Source organism: Caretta caretta, chromosome 10 (assembly GCF_965140235.1).
Source record: "Caretta caretta isolate rCarCar2 chromosome 10, rCarCar1.hap1, whole genome shotgun sequence".
Classification (NCBI taxonomy): domain Eukaryota; kingdom Metazoa; phylum Chordata; order Testudines; family Cheloniidae; genus Caretta; species Caretta caretta.
Genome location: NC_134215.1, coordinates 51,324,920 through 51,344,646, shown reverse-complemented (window position 1 = coordinate 51,344,646; position 19,727 = coordinate 51,324,920). Strand labels below are relative to the sequence as shown.

At 43.1% G+C, this 19,727-nt stretch overlaps 1 protein-coding gene across 4 annotated transcripts in view; it reads right to left on the bottom strand.

Annotated features, from left to right (window-relative positions):
* CIB2 (calcium and integrin binding family member 2) overlaps positions 1-19,727 on the bottom strand; it is a 105,221-nt gene that overhangs the window by 16,199 nt on the left and 69,295 nt on the right. The window contains exons 4-5 of one of the 4 annotated variants that reach the window (XM_048867857.2): positions 13,749-13,896; positions 8,831-9,026 (exon numbers count right to left, since the gene is read on the bottom strand). In XM_048867857.2, the coding sequence (XP_048723814.1) occupies positions 8,831-9,026; positions 13,749-13,896 (344 nt within the window). Of the gene's footprint in view, positions 1-8,830; positions 9,027-13,748; positions 13,912-19,727 lie in introns of those variants that run through there. The other 3 variants (XM_048867859.2, XM_048867860.2, XM_048867861.2) reach the window with 3 other exon arrangements.

Genomic DNA, 19,727 nt, shown 5'->3' with positions numbered 1-19,727 from the left:
CCTGGAATAGATTTACAGCTGGCTGCCTATGGCTCTGTGAGGCCATCGTGGTAGCAGCGGATCACTGGGGCAGAAGTGGTTATTAAAGTGGGGGTTGAGATGGAAAGGAGGAGGATTGCTAACATAGTCCTTTGAGTCATCCGTATTGTCAGAGATCCCTTGTTCTCTGCTAGCTTTCTCTTTATACCTCCTGTGTAACTGTTTACCAGGTCTTCCATCCATATGCTCTCTCACCTACGTCCACAGTTCAATTCCCACCACCTTCTGCACTCAGCAAGCCCCCCCACTCACTCCCTTGCCACCGTCCCAAAATGTCACAAGTTGTGGGGAAAAAAAGAAAGGGTGCAGGGACTCTGTGGCTGCAGTGACAAACATTCCACTGCCTCATCCTCTCTCAGGAGCTGCTGAGTTCCTGCGATTGTATAGCATCCTCAGCTGCCTTTGAGTTCTAGGACAGCAGTTTGCAAGTCTCCACTGCACAGCCATAAAGAAAGGGGTGGCACTATCAGCCTATAAAACTACAGCCTCTACAGAGCTCTCATGCCTACCCACATCCCTTGCAGCTGATCCATTCTCTCTACCAGGTTTCCATGTATAGTTGCAGCATTTTCTACTATAAGGAAAAAAACAACAAATCTACATGGAGAAATTTAAAAGGAGGTGTTTTTTTAAAACTGATTTAAAAATTAGAATGCTGCCTATTATTTCAGAGGACATGCTCAACTGCCTGAGGCTCTGGTACTACAACTGCTGAAACTAACTCACTTGACTAATCAAGTGATGTCTGACATGGAGCCTTTAATATATAGGAAACTCTCTCACTGACACTGTGGCAGCTCCTCTTGAGTTGGTACACTGTCAATGACCTTCTTCAAGTGATGTCCCTGTGGGCATGCAGCACTCAGTTCCCACTCAGCATCAGTGGAATATAAAATTTCATTGCAATGTGACATTTTTCGAATTTTGTGTGCTGAATAAATGCATGTAACTGCTGTGTGTCCTCCTGGCTACTTACAAGTCATAAAATTAGCCAGTGGTACCAAGATTAACAGTCCAAATTTGGTTTGACCTGTTTTTTATCTCTTTACAATACAAGTGTTTGTAAAGTCCATGTAATTCTCTAGACATACATTTTCTCCCCAAGTTCCCTTGTTCTGTTGTTCTTTTTAAAATCAATGCCACCAGTCCAGTGCATGCTAACTAAATGCTCTATGTCTGAACAAAGAGTTGTGGGGAAAACATCTCAGTTTCAAGTTAACAAGGGGCAATTTTTAGGGACAGATGAGCCCACGCCTCAAGTTCTGAGCCAGAACAAAACAGAGGGAGACTTTGTATCTGGAAGTTTGGTTATACAAATAGAGTCTGGATCTAAATCTGATCTTCCTCAAAATTTGAAGTATTTAGGTTTGTGGTCTTGGTTCAGTCCCCTCTGAAACATTACTGGTATAATTCAGTCCTCCCTGCACAAAACCTGAGGAACTAGGGAAGGTTGGAATTTACCCATCTATAGGCATTTGGGGTCACAGAAGTGCAGATCCTATGGCTCTATTTCCAACCTGCACCCCACCCTGCCCCACAGGCCCTTTTTAGCAGTGATTATTTGTGTAGAGGACACTTGAATGGATGCTCCACTCACACCCTCTCTCTGATATGCAGCCACACAAAGTAGGTGGTGAATTTCACAGGTTAAACAATAGTCATCATGGAAATTTCTATAGATGAAATCTAGTTTTTAAAAATCCCTTTTAATATACTCAGTGTAAATTCATGGCTGATGGGAACTAGTGAATTGAAAATAGATCTCTCCCCTTCACTAACTATACAAGAGAGACTCCTGTACTGGAATGGACACCATCCTTCTGTACCATAGTACCCGCTGTGACACTGTAAGCAAAGCATGAAATCTTTGCATGATAATGAAGTATTCCCCTTCCATTATCAGGGAAGATAATGCAATTGAAATGCATGAGACTTTCCAATGACTGGAGAGTATGGCAAATGAAATGTAATGTGGATAAATGTAAAGTAATGCACATTTGGAAAAAATAACCCCAGCTATACATACAATATGATGGGGGCTAATTTAGCTACAACTAATCAGGAGAAAGATCTTGGAGTCATCATGGATAGTTCTCTGAAGACGTCCACGCAGTGTGAAGTGGCAGTCAAAAAAGCAAACAGGATGTTAGGAATCATTAAAAAAGGGACAGAGAATAAGACAGAGAATATCTTATTGCCCTTATATAAATCCATGGTACACCCACATCTTGAATACCGCATACAGATGTGGTCCCCTTATCTCAAAGAAGATATACTGGCATTAGAAAAGGTTCAGAAAAGGGCAAATAAAATGATTAGGGGTTTGGAACAGGTCCCCTATGAGGAGAGATTAAAGAGGCTAGGACTTTTCAGCTTGGAAAAGAGGAGACTAAGGGGGGATATGATAGAGGTCTATAAAATCATGAGTGGTGTGGAGAAAGTGAATAAGGAAAAGTTATTTACTTGTTCCCATAATATAAGAACTAGGGGCCACCAAATGAAATTAATGGGCAGCAGGTTTAAAACAAATAAAAGGAAGTTCTTTTTCACTCAGCGCACAGTCAACCTGTGGAACTCCTTGCCTGAGGAGGTTGTGAGGGCTAGGACTATAACAGGGTTTAAAAGAGAACTAGATAAATTCATGGAGGTTAAGTCCACTAATGGCTATTAGCCAGGATGGGTAAGGAATGGTGTCCCTAGCCTCTGTTTGTCAGAGGGTGGAGGTGGATGGCATCAAGAGAGATCACTTGATCATTATCTGTTAGGTTCACTCCCTCTGGGGCACCTGGCATTGGCCACTGTCGGTAGACAGGATACTGGGCTGAATGAACCTTTGGTCTGACCCAGTATGGCCATTCTTATGTTCTTATGAGAGGATTTCCTGATCAGTGGACTATCTGCCTGTGGTAGCTATAATGTGGTTATGACTGTAGTATCTAGGTACCATGCTAGGCTGAAAGGCTATGTAGAGTATTTTATTAATATGTACAAGTGGAAGCTCTGCCTTTTCACAAGGTTCCTTTAAATATGAAACGTGCAAGGGAAAACACCATGGTTTTTAGAAGTCCAATATGTTGGAAAAATTGGTATGTGTGGGCTGAATAATTGATTTTGATTCTGGTTTTAAGCTCAACTTTCCCTTCTTTGCTTAGAGGGCATCTTTCTTGCTCAGTAATAGGCCCAAGTAGCATTTAGAAAACAAAAGAAAATCAATCGCCAAAAAAAAAAACAAAAACCAAACTAACTGCAGATTCAGAAAAGATTGCAGTATTTAATTATTTTAATTAGTTCTGTATTACCAGTATGAATTATACAGTTGCTACAGTCTCTGGCTTTAATTTCATGAGGACAAATTACCCAGTGTTTTCATGTGTAGTCATAAATTATGACTAAGGCTACGATTTAGTCACGGGTATTTTTAGTAAAAGTCATGGACAGGTAAACAAAAAGTCATGACCTGTCCATGATTTTTACTAAAAATACCCATGACTAAATCTTACCTACTGGGAGCGGGGTGCTCCTGAAGACTCTGCGGAGGAGAGAAGGGGGGAAGACGGAGTAGGGCGATGCTTCTGCAGGGGGGCAGGGGCGCAGCCAGGGGCCCCCCTGGTGCCACTGGAGGGGGTGTGGCCTGGGGCCCTCTGCTGCTGCAAGGGGCGGCCTGGGGCCCTGCTGCTGCTGGAGGGCAGGGGAGTGGCCCGGGACCAGGCGGGGGGTAGCCCAGGGCCCTGCCACCGCTGGTCCGTGCAGAGGGCGTCCTGTGGCCCTGCTGCCGCCAGTCCGGGCAGGAGGTGGCCTCACAGCCCCACCACTGCTGGTCCAGGCAGGGGGCATCCCAGCATCCCACTGGTCTGGGCAGGGGGCGGCCCAGGGTCCCACTGCCACCAGTCCCAGACTGCTGCTCCAGGGCAGTGCAGGGGACCAGCTGCCTGGGGCTGCCAGAACAGCAGCCGGTGAGGCTGGCCCCAAGGCTTTACCAGCTGCTGGGGTGGTCCTGGGGTCAGCTGCACCAGTGCTGCAAAATTCACTGAGGTCATGGAAAATCACAGAAGCCGTGACTTCCGTGACCTCTGTGAATGATTCGCAGCCTTACTTGTACTATATACCCCTGACTAAATCTTGGTGTTCTGGGAAGATCTGGGGGCACCCACTGGTGCTGGGGGGGCTCAGGGCGCCTGCTGGTGCTCATGGGGTGGTTCCAGGGAGACTTCTGGTGCTGGAGGGAAGCTGGGTGCCCACTGGTGCTGGGGGGCGGCCTGGGACTGCCATTACTGCTTCTGGTGCTTCTGGCAGGGGTGACCCAAGACCACCGCTTCTGCTTGGGGGCAGGGGGTGGCCCAGGACTACCGCTCTAGCTGTGGGCGCTGGAGCAGCTGGCCCCAGGGCTGTCCAAGCTGCTCAGGCAGCCCTGGGGTCAGGCACACCAGCAGGCTGCAGAAATCACGGAGGTCCCAGAAAGTCACAGAATGCGCAGCTTTAATCATGACTTATATTCAATAAATTATGCCAGTGAATATAATTCCTAATTCTATTAGGTGCTGGGCATCCTTATCTCCTCATGACTACAGTGGGAGTTGAGGGGTATCTGCCCTTCACAGGAGGTTCTCTGCACCTCACAGCATTGGGCCTTTTGTTAGCCAGCCTTCCCTCTCCAAAAAGTCTGGTCTTTTCTTATCAGAGTAAGCCCTCCCTTTCAGATCCCAGAGCATGTTGTTCAGATAATACACCATTTTGCAGGCCCAGTGGGCTTGGCAATGCTGAGAAGAGATCCCTCTGTTAAACAAATGAGTTCCATTTCATTTTAAAGGCAATTGTGCTCAGAGCAGGATTTAGACAAAATGTCTGTACTCTGCTAGCGCTCTCACTGTTGATTCCACTGGGGAAGCAGCAGTGGTACTGGTGCACAGTAGGGAAATATCTTTTACGCATAGGTTTTATGGTCCCCCTGTTATCAGAGAGGACCAGCATGTTGTAAAAGAGTTAATAAATTGAGGGACCTCTGGATAGGAGATCATTCTCTGCTAAAGGGCTTACAGTCTTTTGTGTCTCTGGGCTCACATTAGCTGTGCCAGCAGTGACAGATCCACCTCCAGAGTGGGGGAGAGGGAGGAAAAGAAAGGAAAGGAAAAGAAGAAAAAGGTCAGTGTAACTCTTCTGCAGGGAGAGGAAACAGTCTGAGTTCCTCACCTGCCAGTACTAGAGCAGGCCCAGAACAAGCTGGGGCTGAACACAGAGAGCAGAGAAGGCTTGAAGAAGGGCTTTGAGAGCAGGAAAAGCTCCAGCCTAGAGAAGAGGTGACAAGGACAAAAAGAGAGAGAATACAGAAAAATGAACTGCAGCATGGAGCCCTAGAGAGAGCCCATGGAGAGCTGCAGCATGGAGCCCTAGAAACAGAAAAGGGGGGCCATCTCTACAGGAATAGAAAGACAGATCAAACTACCTTAAAGGATAGAAGCAGCATAAATAGAGTCTGAAGAGGAATAAGGACAATGGAGCTAATAGCTTCCATAACAACTTCAGATGCTGTAACTGCTGATAAATCAGTACAGCCAAAATGGATACGCCATTCTGAGCGGTTTCATGTGGCATCAGAATGTGTAAACAAGAAAGGGCCATGACAGACAGGGTTACAGAGTTGCCAATTCCCCGATTGTGACAGTGCTGAAAGTGATGAAAACGAATCCAGAAAAAGGAAAAATCCACAGCAGATTGGACAACCGAGCTGCCAATGGCTGATTATGGCAATATTGAAAAAAGGTAAAAAAGAGCCAGAGAAAGTGATGCCCATGATAGTCATGACTGTGGAGTAGCAGATATTGGTGCATGGTACTGGTCAGAATGAAGTTTCTGCTCCTCTGCTGCTACATCCTACTGAGGAGCAGTTCAATGAAGATCATAGACCACTATTGGATTAATCAGCAAGTTTAACCATTCAGTGGTTAAAAGTAGGAACTTTGATGCCAGCCATACTACAGGGGAACCTTCATATTCAGAACCTCAGAAAAGAGTGAATTTAGGGATTCTCCCAGTTAGGCATCTACTCCTGATGGAAGATACCACTTGGGCTGCTTCCAGCCGACAATTTTTTATAACCAGTACTGGAATTTCAAATGGTGCTGTATAGTAGAAATCTATCAGGAGGAAGGGAAGGTGATCTCATACATGGCTGTTGCTGGAGTGGGAATCTGGTTGGCCTGTATGTCTGGAGCTACACTCCACATATTCCACAATGAAACACTTAATCATCTCCAGGACATTAACATTGCTGTCCTCATGACATATTGTATAGAGGAATGGCAATGTGTTTCTGTGACTGTTTTACTGTGCTATGGATCATGTTATTTGGAACAAATCTGGGCATTTCAGTAGCACTTCCAGTTCCTTGTTAGCCGAGAATTCCAAGAGGAACTGGAAGGGACTGATATCCATTTATGAACATAATGGCTAAATTAAATTCCTTATAATGGCTACAGCTTTAAGCAACAAAAACAAATCCAGAAACAGTCTGCCCTCTAATTCAGGATCTAAAGATGACGACGAAAAATTGTCCTGCACAATGAAAGACCAAGTTCCCCTAAGTAATACAATTGTGCTAGGAGTTTCCACAGAGGTCCATTACACAAAGAAGGAACTTGTCTACATCATCTGGGTCTCTAACATTGTCTCATGGATCAAATACCCTAGAACACAAGTGTCACAGGGTGAACTGGCCCTTTAAGGGGATTGGGGGAATCAGCCTCACCTGTGGCAGGTGTAGCTTACCTCCCCAGCTGGAGGGAATGAGAGAACACAAGGGTCATGTAACTAGGAATCAGGTCTGCTGGGAGATAGGACAGACTGTGGTCATGCAGAGAGAACGGAGCTGGAAGTGAGCAAGCAGCGAGCCAGGGAGAAGGCCAGTCTAAGCATACAGGAAGAGTCTGAGAAAGGAAAGACAGAGCTACAGGGCTCAGCTGTTTGGAGTCTCAGGGGCGGGAACCCATAGCAAAGGATTGGCATAGGTTCCCCTCATGCAGCTGCCTTGTGAGATGGTACAGCCGTCCCTGCCAACAATGGGATGGGGATGAAGGAATTGATTGGAGCTCAGGAGAGCGAGAAGCTGAGACCTGGGGAAGGGACTGTTGTGAAACAGGATAGACCCTGAGAGGAAGGCTGTGCCAAGCATGATGCTGGGACAGAAGATCTGGGATGGCCTTGTGATTAACTCCAGAAGGGATGGGCATTTGAGACTTAGCCAAGGGAAACTGAGGCAGAGGATGGGCCCAAAGCCAGATTGGGTAGGTACCTGATACAACAGGCCTGAGGACAGGCCCACCGACAGGAGGGGGGAAAGGGGACAATTGCCCAGGGGCCTGGGCAATTTAAAAGGACCTGGGAGCCTCTGGCTGCCACCACCACTGGCAGCACAGTGGGGCTAAGGCAGGCTTCCTGCCCGCCCTTGCTCTGCACCGCTCCTAGAAGCGGCTGGCACATTCCTGTGGCCCCTGGAGAGGGGGGTCTCTGTGCGCTGCCGCTGCCCCTGCCCCGACCGCCAACTTCGCAGCTTCCATTGGCCACAGTCCCTGGCCAATGGGAGCTGCGGGGGCGGTGCCTGCAGGCAGCAATGCACGGAGACCCCCCAGGCATCTCTGCCTAGGAGCCGCTGCCAGAGGGGTGTGCCAGTCACTTTCGGGAGCCACCTGAGGTAAGCACCGACCCCTTGATCCCCTCCTGCACCCTAATCCCCTGCCCCAAGCTAGAGCCAGCACCCGAACTCCCTCCCAGAGCCTGCACCCCACACTCCCTCCTGCACTCAAATTCCCTCCCAGAGCCTGACCCCGCACCTCCTCTCGCACCCCAACCCCCTGCCTCAGCCTGGTGAAAATGAGTGAGGGTTTGGGAGAGTGAGCAGTGGAGGGAGGGGTTATGGAGTGAGCAGAAATCAGGACAGGGGCATGGTCTCAGGGAAGGGATGGGGCAGGGGCGGGGCAAGAGTCTTTGGGTTTGCGTGCTTAGACAGTTGGCAACCCTACTGAGCGGGCATATGGAAGCCCTGGTTGTGCTGGAATAGCTCGCTGGGCACCAGCAGCGCAGTTGGCAGCTTGCTGGGCACCAGCCAGCGCAGGCGCAGCACTGCCCAAATGTCAGGCAGATGCGGTTTGTGCGTACGTAGGGGCCCATTCATTGTTCTGCCCTGGGGCCCGGAATTGCTGTCAGCAGGCCTGCCTGAGGACAGTATCACTTGAGCTTTTAAAAGATCAAAACATCTAAGAAAATACCTAAGAAGATCAAATGCAGAGATAATCAAAACTCATTGAGTTCTTGGTCTTCAAATAGTCAGTAAAGTAAGGGATTTCTGGGTAGAGGTCATCCCTTAGTTTGCAGCTGAAGGACTTGGGTTCAGATCCTCAAAAGGTATTAGTGCGTCTAACTCCCATTGAAATTAATAGGAGTTTGGCTTCTAAATAGTGCTGAGGATCTGAGCCCAGGGGTCTGGTGTCTTTCCGCTTACACTACACTTTAGGAGATCTTCCAGAATAATAATTAATAATATTAAAAGGTAAGTACAGACAAGACATTGATCTGGGAGAAAGTGCAGAGACCTTGGCTGAACACCAGGGCAGAAGAGTAAATAAAAAACCCTAAGCATTGCTGCTTGCCTGTCCTCAAAAGAGGATAAATTGTAACTCAGCCTTAAAGCCTGTCAAATGTTACTCCAGCATGTCAACATTTGTCAAGGCCATCATCTTTCCAACTGGAACAAAATATGTAAACAAAGAACATTTGATACTTTTTAAGGCAATTCTGATACCTGAGAAAGTCTGGTGCTTTGGAAATCATATTTTCAAAGTCTGCAAATGCTAATTTCCCATCACCATCCATATCAGCTTCTTCTATCACCTTCTCACAAACTAGAGTGATTTCTTCTGCTGTTAGCTCTTCTCGTGTCAGCTTGTTGAGGGTTTTTTCAAGGTCAGATTTACAAATGAAGTTATCTGTGTTAAAATCTAAACAAGAAGAGGAAGAAAGAAAAGAAGATTGTCAATACCTCTCTCCAGATTAATTTACTCTAACAAAATGTGTACAAAAGAAAACAGTTTAAACAAATGTTTATGTCTGTCTTCAACCGCAGCAAACTTGGGACCAATTTCTCTCACAACAGGTAACTCCCATTTATTTCAACAGGACTTGATTCTGTACGGTACAAGCAAACACTAGGCCAGCATTCAGAAGATCCTATACTTGCTTGACCAAATACGGAGCATTTCCATCTAACTCAAATCCAAAGCTCTTGGTCAACATCTGGATTCTCCCAAATACACTTGACCCAGTTTCTGTGGCAAGTGACAGCCTGCATATCTGTTTAGTAGAGCTTATATTCTCTGTAGGTCAACCATAATCAGGCAACGTAATCACATCCATACTTGTAGCCTGAACTTCCAGAGGAGGTCATGGCATGGAGCAACTCACAGAATCAAGGCCTGATCAAGAACACAGCAGTCTGCTTCCCCACCCATAAAACAAATACTTGGGAGGATCAATTAAAGTTTAGAAAGTGCTTTGAAGACAAAGCACTCTATCTGCAGAGTACTATTTTTAGTGTTACCATTCAATCCGGGTTTCTGCTAACATTGACATTTTGAGACACCAACCACAGAAGTGATGGGGAAAACAGTAAATTACAGTACTGCTCCATACAACGGTACTAACATACAAACAGCTAATAAGTTGCCAATAAATCTCCATGGAGTACTTCCATGGTCACATGAGCGCAGAACTTAGTTGTCCACTGAGCAGCAATATTCCAAGCCTGATGGAACTGTCAGATTTGCAGCCTTGTATGCCTCAAGATTTAGTAGGTTGTCTGGCAAGAAAATGTACACATAGCAGGTTTGTTTCCTGCTTGCTTTTTTATAATGGGTTATAGCTAAGCGGATGCCTTTCTTTGCTCTCACTAAGGAAACCCTAAGCAGCAAAGCAGGCTGTTCACAAGGTGATGGCTGTTTTTCTTGGCTTAGGCAGAAGTATGCTCCAGCAGGGGGTTGGTGAATATATGCATAGTATTAGCTGGGGAAATGGTGTGTGTGCAGCTACATGGCATTGTGACAAATGTCTCTCGATAGATTAGTGAGTTCCCCCCCTTTAACCAGTAATCTTTGAAAGCAGCTGTGTGAGATGATCTGACTGGATAGTGGCCACCCCACTGATTAGATAATAAAACAATAACCAGCAATTATACAGGCTTCTCCATCCATAGATCCCAATGTGCTTAACAACAAGGTCATTACCATTTCCAGCATCTGATGAAAGACATACAACAGGGAAGTGACTTGCCCAGCATCACAACACAGATCAGTGGCAGAGTCAGGAACAGAACTCAGGCCTCATGTCTTATGGCACACGCATATGGCACTAGCTAAGTAATCACCAGCCCTTATATAGCCAACAATACTCTGACTCTCACCAGAGAAGATAATGGCTGATGTAGGGAACTCGGGTGGCAACACATCCTAAAGGAGTGTAATGGGACTGGAAAGTTTCCTGCAAAGACTCCATCTTTCTATTTTTTTACCTGGTGCCTTGCTCTGTTTTTTATATTTGCTAATATCAAAATACCAGCATCAAAAACACAACTGTTGTGAGCAAATCACGAGTTTTCTGTTTTATACATTTCAGCTGATGTCACAATCCATGTCTTGGTGGAGATTATGAAAAGACACTAGGGTGATCAGGTGTCCCGATTTTATAGGGACAGTCCTGATTTTTGGGTCTTTTTCTTGTATAAGCTCCTATTACCCCTCACCCCTTTCCTGATTTTTCACACTTGTTGCCTGATCATCCTAAGGGATACTCAATTTAGAAACATTTCACCCATCGATTTTGCAATAACAGGTTTCAGAATCTCACATATGCTTTCATTGTCACTGCCGACTGTTCCATTTTACATGGGTATGGATGTAACACACACTGACAAGAAGGTTACACAGACATCTACCAATAATGCAAAAGGGCAGTATTTACAGACCAGCATTTGGTGATTAAATATCTCTACCTAAGGTATTTTGCAATTACTTCTGCAAATGTATAACAGAATGCCTGTTAAAAGACCATTGTGAGCTTTTTTTTCCTAATCAGCCTTTGAAAATAGGTTGAATTAGCATAAGTTAATTTAATTATAAATTTAAGAGGATATTTAGCATGCTGTATTGAAGGATTATAGAATAGTGATTCAGTAGGTATGAATTTATATGTAAGGTCTGTGGCAAGTGGCAGCTGATTTTATGATACAGAAAACATTATGGGAGGCTTGGTATTGCTCTAATTGATTGGAAAAATATGCTTTCAGCAACCCTGAAAGCAGTTGTTACTTTAAACTAGATACTTTAAACATAGCCTAAATGATCACCGTGGTCCCTTTCTGGTCTTGGAATCCATGAACTGTTCTCAATGTCCATTGAAGGTAGGAGAAAAAAATGGGCTTAATCTGGAGCAAGGGAGATTTAGGTTAGATATTAGGAAAAATTCTAACGATAAGAGTAGTTAAACTCTGGAATAAGTTTCCATGGGAGGTTGTGGAATTCCCATTACTGGAGGTTAAGAACAGGTTAGACAAACACCTGGTTAGGGATGGTTTAGGTTTACTTGGTCCTGCCTCAGTGCAGGGGACTGGATTCTATGACTTTGAGGTCTTTTTCTGCCCTACATTTCCATGATTCTATTAATCTAAACGGTTATGAGTAAGGCTGTAAGAAAGGTCTGACGTTTGTTTCTTCAAAAGTTGCGGTCACAGTTTGTTCAAGTTGAGATTTCAGTGCAGTCATGCCAAAACTGCAACTCCACCTGCCATAAATATAAAGGGAAGGGTAACCACCTTTCTGTATACAGTGCTATAAAATCCCTCCTGGCCAGAAGCAAAGTCCTTTTACCTGTAAAGGGTTAAGAAGCTCAGGTAACCTGGCTGTCACCTGACCCAAAATGACCAATGAGGGGACAAGATACTTTCAAATCTGGAGGGGGGAGGGAAGGCTTTTGTTTGTCTGTGGGATACCTTTGCTGGTAACAGATCAAGGATGCAAGCCTTCCAACTCCTGTAAAGTTAGTAAGTAATCTAGCTAGAAAATGCGTTAGATTTTCTTTGTTTTGGCTTGTGAAATTCGCTGTGCTGGAGGAAATGTGTATTCCTGTTTTTGTGTCTTTTTGTAACTTAAGGTTTTGCCTAGAGGGATTCTCTATGTTTTGAATCTGACTGCCTGTAAGATTTTCTTCCATTCTGATCTTACAGAGTTGTTCTCTTATCTTTTTTTGTTCTTCTAATAAAGTTTAAGTTTTAAGAATCTGATTGGTTTTTTTGGGTCTTAAAAATCCAAGGCTGGTTTGTGCTCATCTCAAGCCTCCCCAGGAAAGGGGGTGTAAGGGCTTGGGGGGATATTTTGGGGAAATAGGAACTCCAAGTGGTCCTTTCCCTGTTCTTTATCTAAATCACTTGGTGGTGGCAGCATACAGTTCAAAGACAAGTTGAAATTTGTGCCTTGGGAAAATTTTTAACCTAAGCTGGTAAAAATAAGCTTAGGGGATTTTTCATGCAGGTCCCCACATCTGTACCCTAGAGTTCAGAGTAGGGAGGGAACCCTGACACCACCCAACAGATGTTAGAGACTTTGGGAACAGGCTGGTCTAAGGAGAGGAAGTCATAAGGGAAAACAAGGAGCCATAAGCAGAAGGCTCAGAAGGGGAGGGTCTCGTGTATAGCTGCTGGAGATATTGCTTTTTGAGACCTTCTTAGTAAGTGAGACCCCAGGAGGGGAGACCTTGCTTTGAACTTGGAAAGGTGTGATCCATTTCAAAGACAGGGCAAGCTAAAGCAGTAATTTTGTACTGACAGTGGGGAGTAAAGATATGCTGTGTTGGCCACCTTTGCATCTACCTTTTTTCATTTGTGCTCAATGCTTCTTGGCTGGACCCCGGAATTTAGACACTAATCTCTAGCTAATAAAGAACTTTCAACCATTTGATTATTATAGAAATTAGCAGTTTGTTGCCTGAGCTCTGTTATTACTACTTTGCAAACATCCTGGAAAGCACATGAAGTGGATTTCTCCCAGGAAATTGTTGTGCAAAGATGCAACAACAAGAATATTTTCTACAAAAATGTTGCCAAAGTGCTAATATAAAAAGATTCGATTCACGTTTTCAGAAACATTAGTGCTTCATTTAGCATTCTTCCATGTGTCTAAAATTAGAAACACAAAATGAGAATTTCCTATGAGCAAGAGAGAAATTCAGAAAGTATCTTTGTGTGAACATCATGCTCTCTGATGATCCTCTGGTTTCTAGAATTTAATTGATATTGGAAGTCTGAAACAATCTTATTTATCATCTTTGCTGTTGTCACAATGACATACCACAAGATCTTTTGACATTTCAGTGGACTAAATAATACAGTATATCTAGAGGGGAAAATCCCTGAATTACACTAAAATAATCTCAAATACCAAAACATCTCTTCCTAGGGTTTGATCCTACATGTGCTTAACTTCAAGAATATAAGTAGTTCTGTGGATTTTACAGCTAAGTGCATGTTTGCTGATTGGCCAGAATGCTCAGCACCTTGCAGAACTAAGACATTTTGCTTTTTGGCTAAGCACAGAGCTGATAGTGAACATCTCTCCTAGGTAGACGGCCAATCTGAATTAATGGAGCCATTTATCTACAGCGTCCCCACACATTACCATAGATCTTAAAGGCATAGATTGCTTTGAGCTCTCTGGGAGCCATTTCACTGAGCACAGAGAACATGTCCACGAAGTCATTGAAGCTGAGGTTCCCGTCTCCATCCTCTGAGAAAGCCTCCACAATCCTCTCCTTGAAGGGGTTCTCCTGCATAAAACACATAGGCTCATTTTTAAAACCTGGGACTTCACGAAAGCAGCAAGCACAGCAGTCACATAGTGCAGCCTCCAGACTCCCCCCTGCAAACTGCAGCCTGGGAGGTAAAATAGGCTGGTGTGGAGAATAGGATGGGGGCAAGGCAGGTAAACAGCCACACAGATACACTGATCTGGGTGCCAAATCCTGTTTACCTTACTCCTGAAAATAGTCCCAGTGAAATCAGTGGAGCTACTTGTGTGAATCAGGCAAGGAAAATTTGGCCCTGGATGAATTAACTAAAATAATTGGGAATTGTAAAGATTGTATGCAAATTGTTTAGTTTTTAAAAATCTAGATACAGTAAAAGCTGTGTTATCCAGCACTTTATCAACCAGAAAGCTCTATACCAGCATTTCTAATATCTCCCAATACAAATCTTCAATCTAGTAACCAGGACTAGTATACTGCCTGGGGGTTGCACTTTCCTTTTATGCAAAAGAGATGGAAGACAAGTAATCAGGGATTTATTAAAAAAAGCCGCTTCCAGGGTGTGTCATAGGCACAGGTGCCAGAACTAAGGGTGCTGGGGATGCTGCAGCACACCCTGGCTTGAAGTGATTTCCATTATATACAGGGCTTAACGTCTGATTCAATGGCTCTCAGCACTCCTGCTATAAAAATTGTTCCAGCACTCCTGGTCATAGGGTCATTACAGATCAGATTCAGCACAGTCTCCTACACCTTCTACATCTACTATGATCACTGATGTTGATAATGATGACCCTGAGGCACTGGAAGATCCTGATGTGCCTTCTGAATCATCAAAGAAAGATTAAATTATGTTCAATGTAGTTTTAGTGTTGTGTATTTTTAGTGACCTGGGTGTACGCCATGCGCTGCACATAGTGATATGGGGTATCATAAGATAACCCTACTGGATAGAAAATTTTACCCATATACACCTAAGTGCTTCAAGAAACCAACCACTCTGCAGTGCAGTATTACTACTGGATTGGTGAGTACCTGTATATTATTTTATACATTATTCATTTTATTGTATTCTAGTTCTTTGAAAATTGGTATTCCATTGGTAAGTATAACTCTTAGTAAACCAGAATTTTTGACTAACCGACACCCCCCATCTCCCCAACATGCTGGATAACAAAGCTTTTACTGTATAACAAAAACCCAACACTGTAACAGATACTAAAACACTTCTATAAGATCACTCCCATGCCTACCAGCATGTGTCAGCTGGTCATTGTTGACTTAAGAGTCAATGTCACTCCCAGAAGTATGGCTTTTTATAGGGGGTAATTTCAAAACTGACTCTGACTTTGAAATAGTGCTGCTCAGCGCGTGGGTCACAGTCAAATGAATGACCTTATATTTCACTAAATTGGGCCTTGACTACACTACCACTTATGTCAGCAAAACTTATGTCACTCATGGGTGTGGGAACCCCCCGAGTGACATAGTTTTGCTGGCATAAGTGGTAATGTGCACAATGCTATGTCAGTGGGAGAGCTTCTCCCGCCAGCATAGCTAGTGCCACTCGTTGTGGTGGTTTTATTATATTGACGGGAGAGCTCTCTCCCATCAGCACAGAATGGCAACATGAGCGATCTTATGATGGTGCAGCTGTATCAGTACAGCTGTGTCACTGTAAGCTCGCTAATGTAGGTATGGCCTTGGTATCTCTGTGGTCAAAAAGAAAAGGAGTACTTGTGGCACCTTAGAGACTAACCAATTTATTTGAGCATGAGCTTTCGTGAGCTACAGCTCAAAGAACTTCAAAGTTTGCCAAGTCAGGCATTTTAGTGTATATATATTGCTGAGTGTATATTTTCAAACAAATCACATGAATATATTTATGTATCTTTGTAAGTGGAAAATGAAAGTGACCAAGATGGGCTGTATCATTTAAAAAAAAAATCGTATTGCCTCTAAGTTCCAGGCAGCAAATGAATTGAACAGAAAGTCTACAAGGAAAAATATGAATCCATACCACCCTTTTTATTCAAAAAAGAAACAGAATCATAGACGTGTAGGGCTGGAAGGAAGCTCAAAAAGTCATTGAATCCAGCCCCTGCACTGAGGCAGGACCTAGTAGCTCTAGACCATCCCTGACAAGTGTTTGTACAATTGTTCTTAAAAACCTCCAATGATGGGGATTCCTCAACCTCCCTATGAAGCTGTTTCCAAAGTTTAACTACCCTTATATTTAGAAAGTTTTTTCTAATATCTAGTGTAAATCTCCCTTGCTGCAGATTAAGTCCATTACTTCTTGTCTCCCTTTAGTTGACATGGAGAACAATTGATCACAGTTCTCTTTATAACAGCCCTTAATGTACGTGAAGAACGTTATCAGTAGGGCCCTACCAAATTCACGGCCATGAAAAACGCAGCACCAGCCGTGAAATCTGGTGTCCCCCTGTGAAATCTAGTCTTTCGTGTGCTTTTACCCTATATTATACAGATTTCACAGGGAGACCAGCGTTTCTCAAACTGGGGATCCTGACCCAAAAGGGAATTGCAGGAGGGTTGCAAGGTTATTTGGGGGTGGGGGAGCAGTATTGCCACCCTTACTTCTGTGCTGCCTTCAGAGCTGGGCAGCTGGAGAGCAGAAGCTGCTGGATGGGATCCTGGCTCTGAAGGAAGGGTAGCAGTACCGCCACCCCCCCTACAATAACCTTGTAACCCGCCCACAACTCCTTTTTGGGTCAGGACCCCTACAATTACAGTACTGTGAAATTTTAGATTTAAATAGCTGAAATCATGACATTTATGATTTTTAAAATCTTATGACCATGAAATTGACCAAAATGGACCATGAATTTGGTAGGGCCCTAGTTATCAGGTCCCCCCTCAATCTTCTTTTCTCAAGACTAAACGCATTCATTTTTTTAACTTTTCCTCATAGGTCAGGTTTTCTAAACCTTTTATCATTTTTTGTTGCTCTGCTCTGGACTCAAATTTGTCCACATCTCTTCTAAAGCATTGTGCCCAGAATTGGACACAGTACTCAAACTGAGTGCCAAATGTCAAGTGGAGTGGGACAATTACCTCCCATGTCTTACATACAACACTCCTGTTAATACACCCCAGAATGATATTAGCCTGTTTCGCAACTGCATCATATTGAACTAACACTATAAGTTTTACAAGAAAATAAACAGTAGATTTTGGAAATCAAATATATATATAAAAAGGGATGCTCCAGATTGGTAAATTTGAATTACAGCCTACTACTTTGTTATGAACTTGCACAGCTTTTTTAGAATCCATGTGGTCCAAAAAGGACGGTAGTATTGTACAGTCATGGGCCAAATATACTACTGCTACCACACTTCCATAGTACCCTATTTCTTTAGGAGCAATTCATTATATGATGTATCTGGTTTTCATACCTTTTTTTCCTAAGCCAAACAAAAAATACGATGCCAGCAGCAGCCCTACCTTCCTAAATCACTCCACAACCCCCAGCTCAGTGCTTATATACAAGGGAGCAAAATCAAATATGGGAAAAAGACACAATAACACAAGTCATGACAAATGGCAAATAAAAATTAGTAGCACATTAGGGAAGAAATCTTGTGTGTCATTTTTAAAAACTCAGTGACATTATTTGAACGGTAACAATCGTTCTGTTGATGTTGCTCTCCTGCCAAGACCGAATCACTATGCATTTCTACGGCAATGAGTTTAAGCAATCCCAGCGGCCTTCAAAGGAAAACACTGCAGGCACACGATTGTGGCATTCTGCTGTAAATGATTGATTCCCACTTTATATGAAGTTGACTGCATCTGAAGAAGTGGGTTTTTTACACATGAAAGCTTATGCCCAAATAAATCTGTTAGTCTTTAAGGTGCCACCAGACTCCTTATTGGTTTTTTTTTTGGATACAGACTAACACGGCTGCCCCTCTGATACTTCATTACAACTGGATCTTATGTAAGTACAATTTACAGTCTGACACATCAGAGGGAGCATTTGTAATGAACTAGTGCTGGAGAGATACAGATACCATTAACATCAGTGAAGATCAAACCTTGGACCTCCGGCAGCACAAGTGAAAGACATGGTCATACTTACAGAATAAGTTTACTGCATAAGACTAGTTACCAATTTAACATGTCAGACACTTAGAAAAGACAAATAATCCAAGCATGGATTAATGGGGCCTCAGTATGTTTCTTAAATAATTCTGTATATTCGTCCAATCAATCTTTTAAATTTGAGTAAAAAAAATTAAATCTTTTTTATCTATTTCTTTCCTTTACCTTCCCCATATTACATATACAAGGAGGTAGAGCTTTAGCTTGCACAATGGAAAGTATTAGTTACTTTAACAGATACTTCTCAAATCCTTTATGTAATTCCATTACCTCTGCTCTAAAGAGCACAGATTAAGGTTTCATAATATTTAAAGGAAAAAGCATTTTCACATAAACTGTGGGATTGTGTTCCTTCCTAGCTTCTTGTGTTCCCTTCAGCATTAATTGTTTAAAAAAGAGCCACTGTAAAATTCAAAACCTGGGTTTAGCTTGTTCAAAAAGCTTTTTATGTCCTCTCACAATACAAATTAAGGGAGAGAGAGAAGCAGGAAAGAACTGTTAATGCTGAGAATTTTGCAATCTAATAGACTGCTTGAACATTGGTCTGGTGGGTTGAAATCATCAGAACCCCTTTGGATGGGCTTATTACATTTGTCATTAATCTTCTGATTTTTGGACATGCTACAATGTATATTATGAAACGCAGTCCTGGAATACAATGCACCAAGGCAGCATCTGGCTATTACAGTATGTGTAATTATATGTAAGCTTTTCTGCTGTTCTAGTTATGAATCCTGACATGCAATTTGTTGTTTACTCCTCTGTTATTTTTCTCCAAAGCCTTTTATAAAACATTCATGTTCTGCTTTAATCCCATCCATTTTGTATTTATCTGTGGTTCGATCAGTGAATTCAGAATACTGTGTACTGTGAGCATGAGCTGATTGCGTGTTGGAAATATGAGGTTACTAGGCACAGATAAGTAAAGTAATACTCAGGGCTGTGAACAGGTCAAGATAACCAAGCAGGAGTGGCTTGGTTGTTATTAAGAAATGCCTTTATATCAAAACAAATCTTGAGACTATTCTCCCTTCAGTGTTTGCACATAAATCCCTTTGACTTTAATGGAGTAGTTTCACTGCATCAACAAGACAATAATATGCTATGTGGACTATTGAGGTCATGTTAGGATGTTTTAAACAGAAATGGACTTGGCCTGAACTGGTCAGAATGAGAAGTTCCCCAAAATTTGGGGTGTTTTGGTTTGGGCCCAGCTCTGCTTTTAGCTTGAGATGTTCATATCATGGATGGATGCTTTAAACAGATAAAATGTTCACTAGCAGATGTGACCCATCGTCTGCTGATTAAAAAAAGTTGTATAACCAAGGGCAGGGGAGATAATTATTTTTAAAACTTCTGGGTCCATCCTGTCTGTCTTTCTAGGTATGCATAAGGGAGTTTTATAGTCTACAATGTGCAATATGACGGCAATCAGTGTTGACATATGAAAAGCAATGCACATTGGAAAGAAAATTTTAAGTAGATGTCATTGAGGCCAATAACTTAGCAAAATTAAAAAAAGGATTTGACATTTATATGGATAACAAATATCCAGAGTTAAAACATACACCTTTTCAATTAATAGTGTCAGCTCAGGTACCTGGACATCACTGTAGACAGCTCAATTAAGGTGTTAGCTCAATGCGGACCTGTGGTCAAAATATCAAATAAGATGCTAGTATGCATAAGAAATGGAATAGAGAAAGATGGCATTATAAATG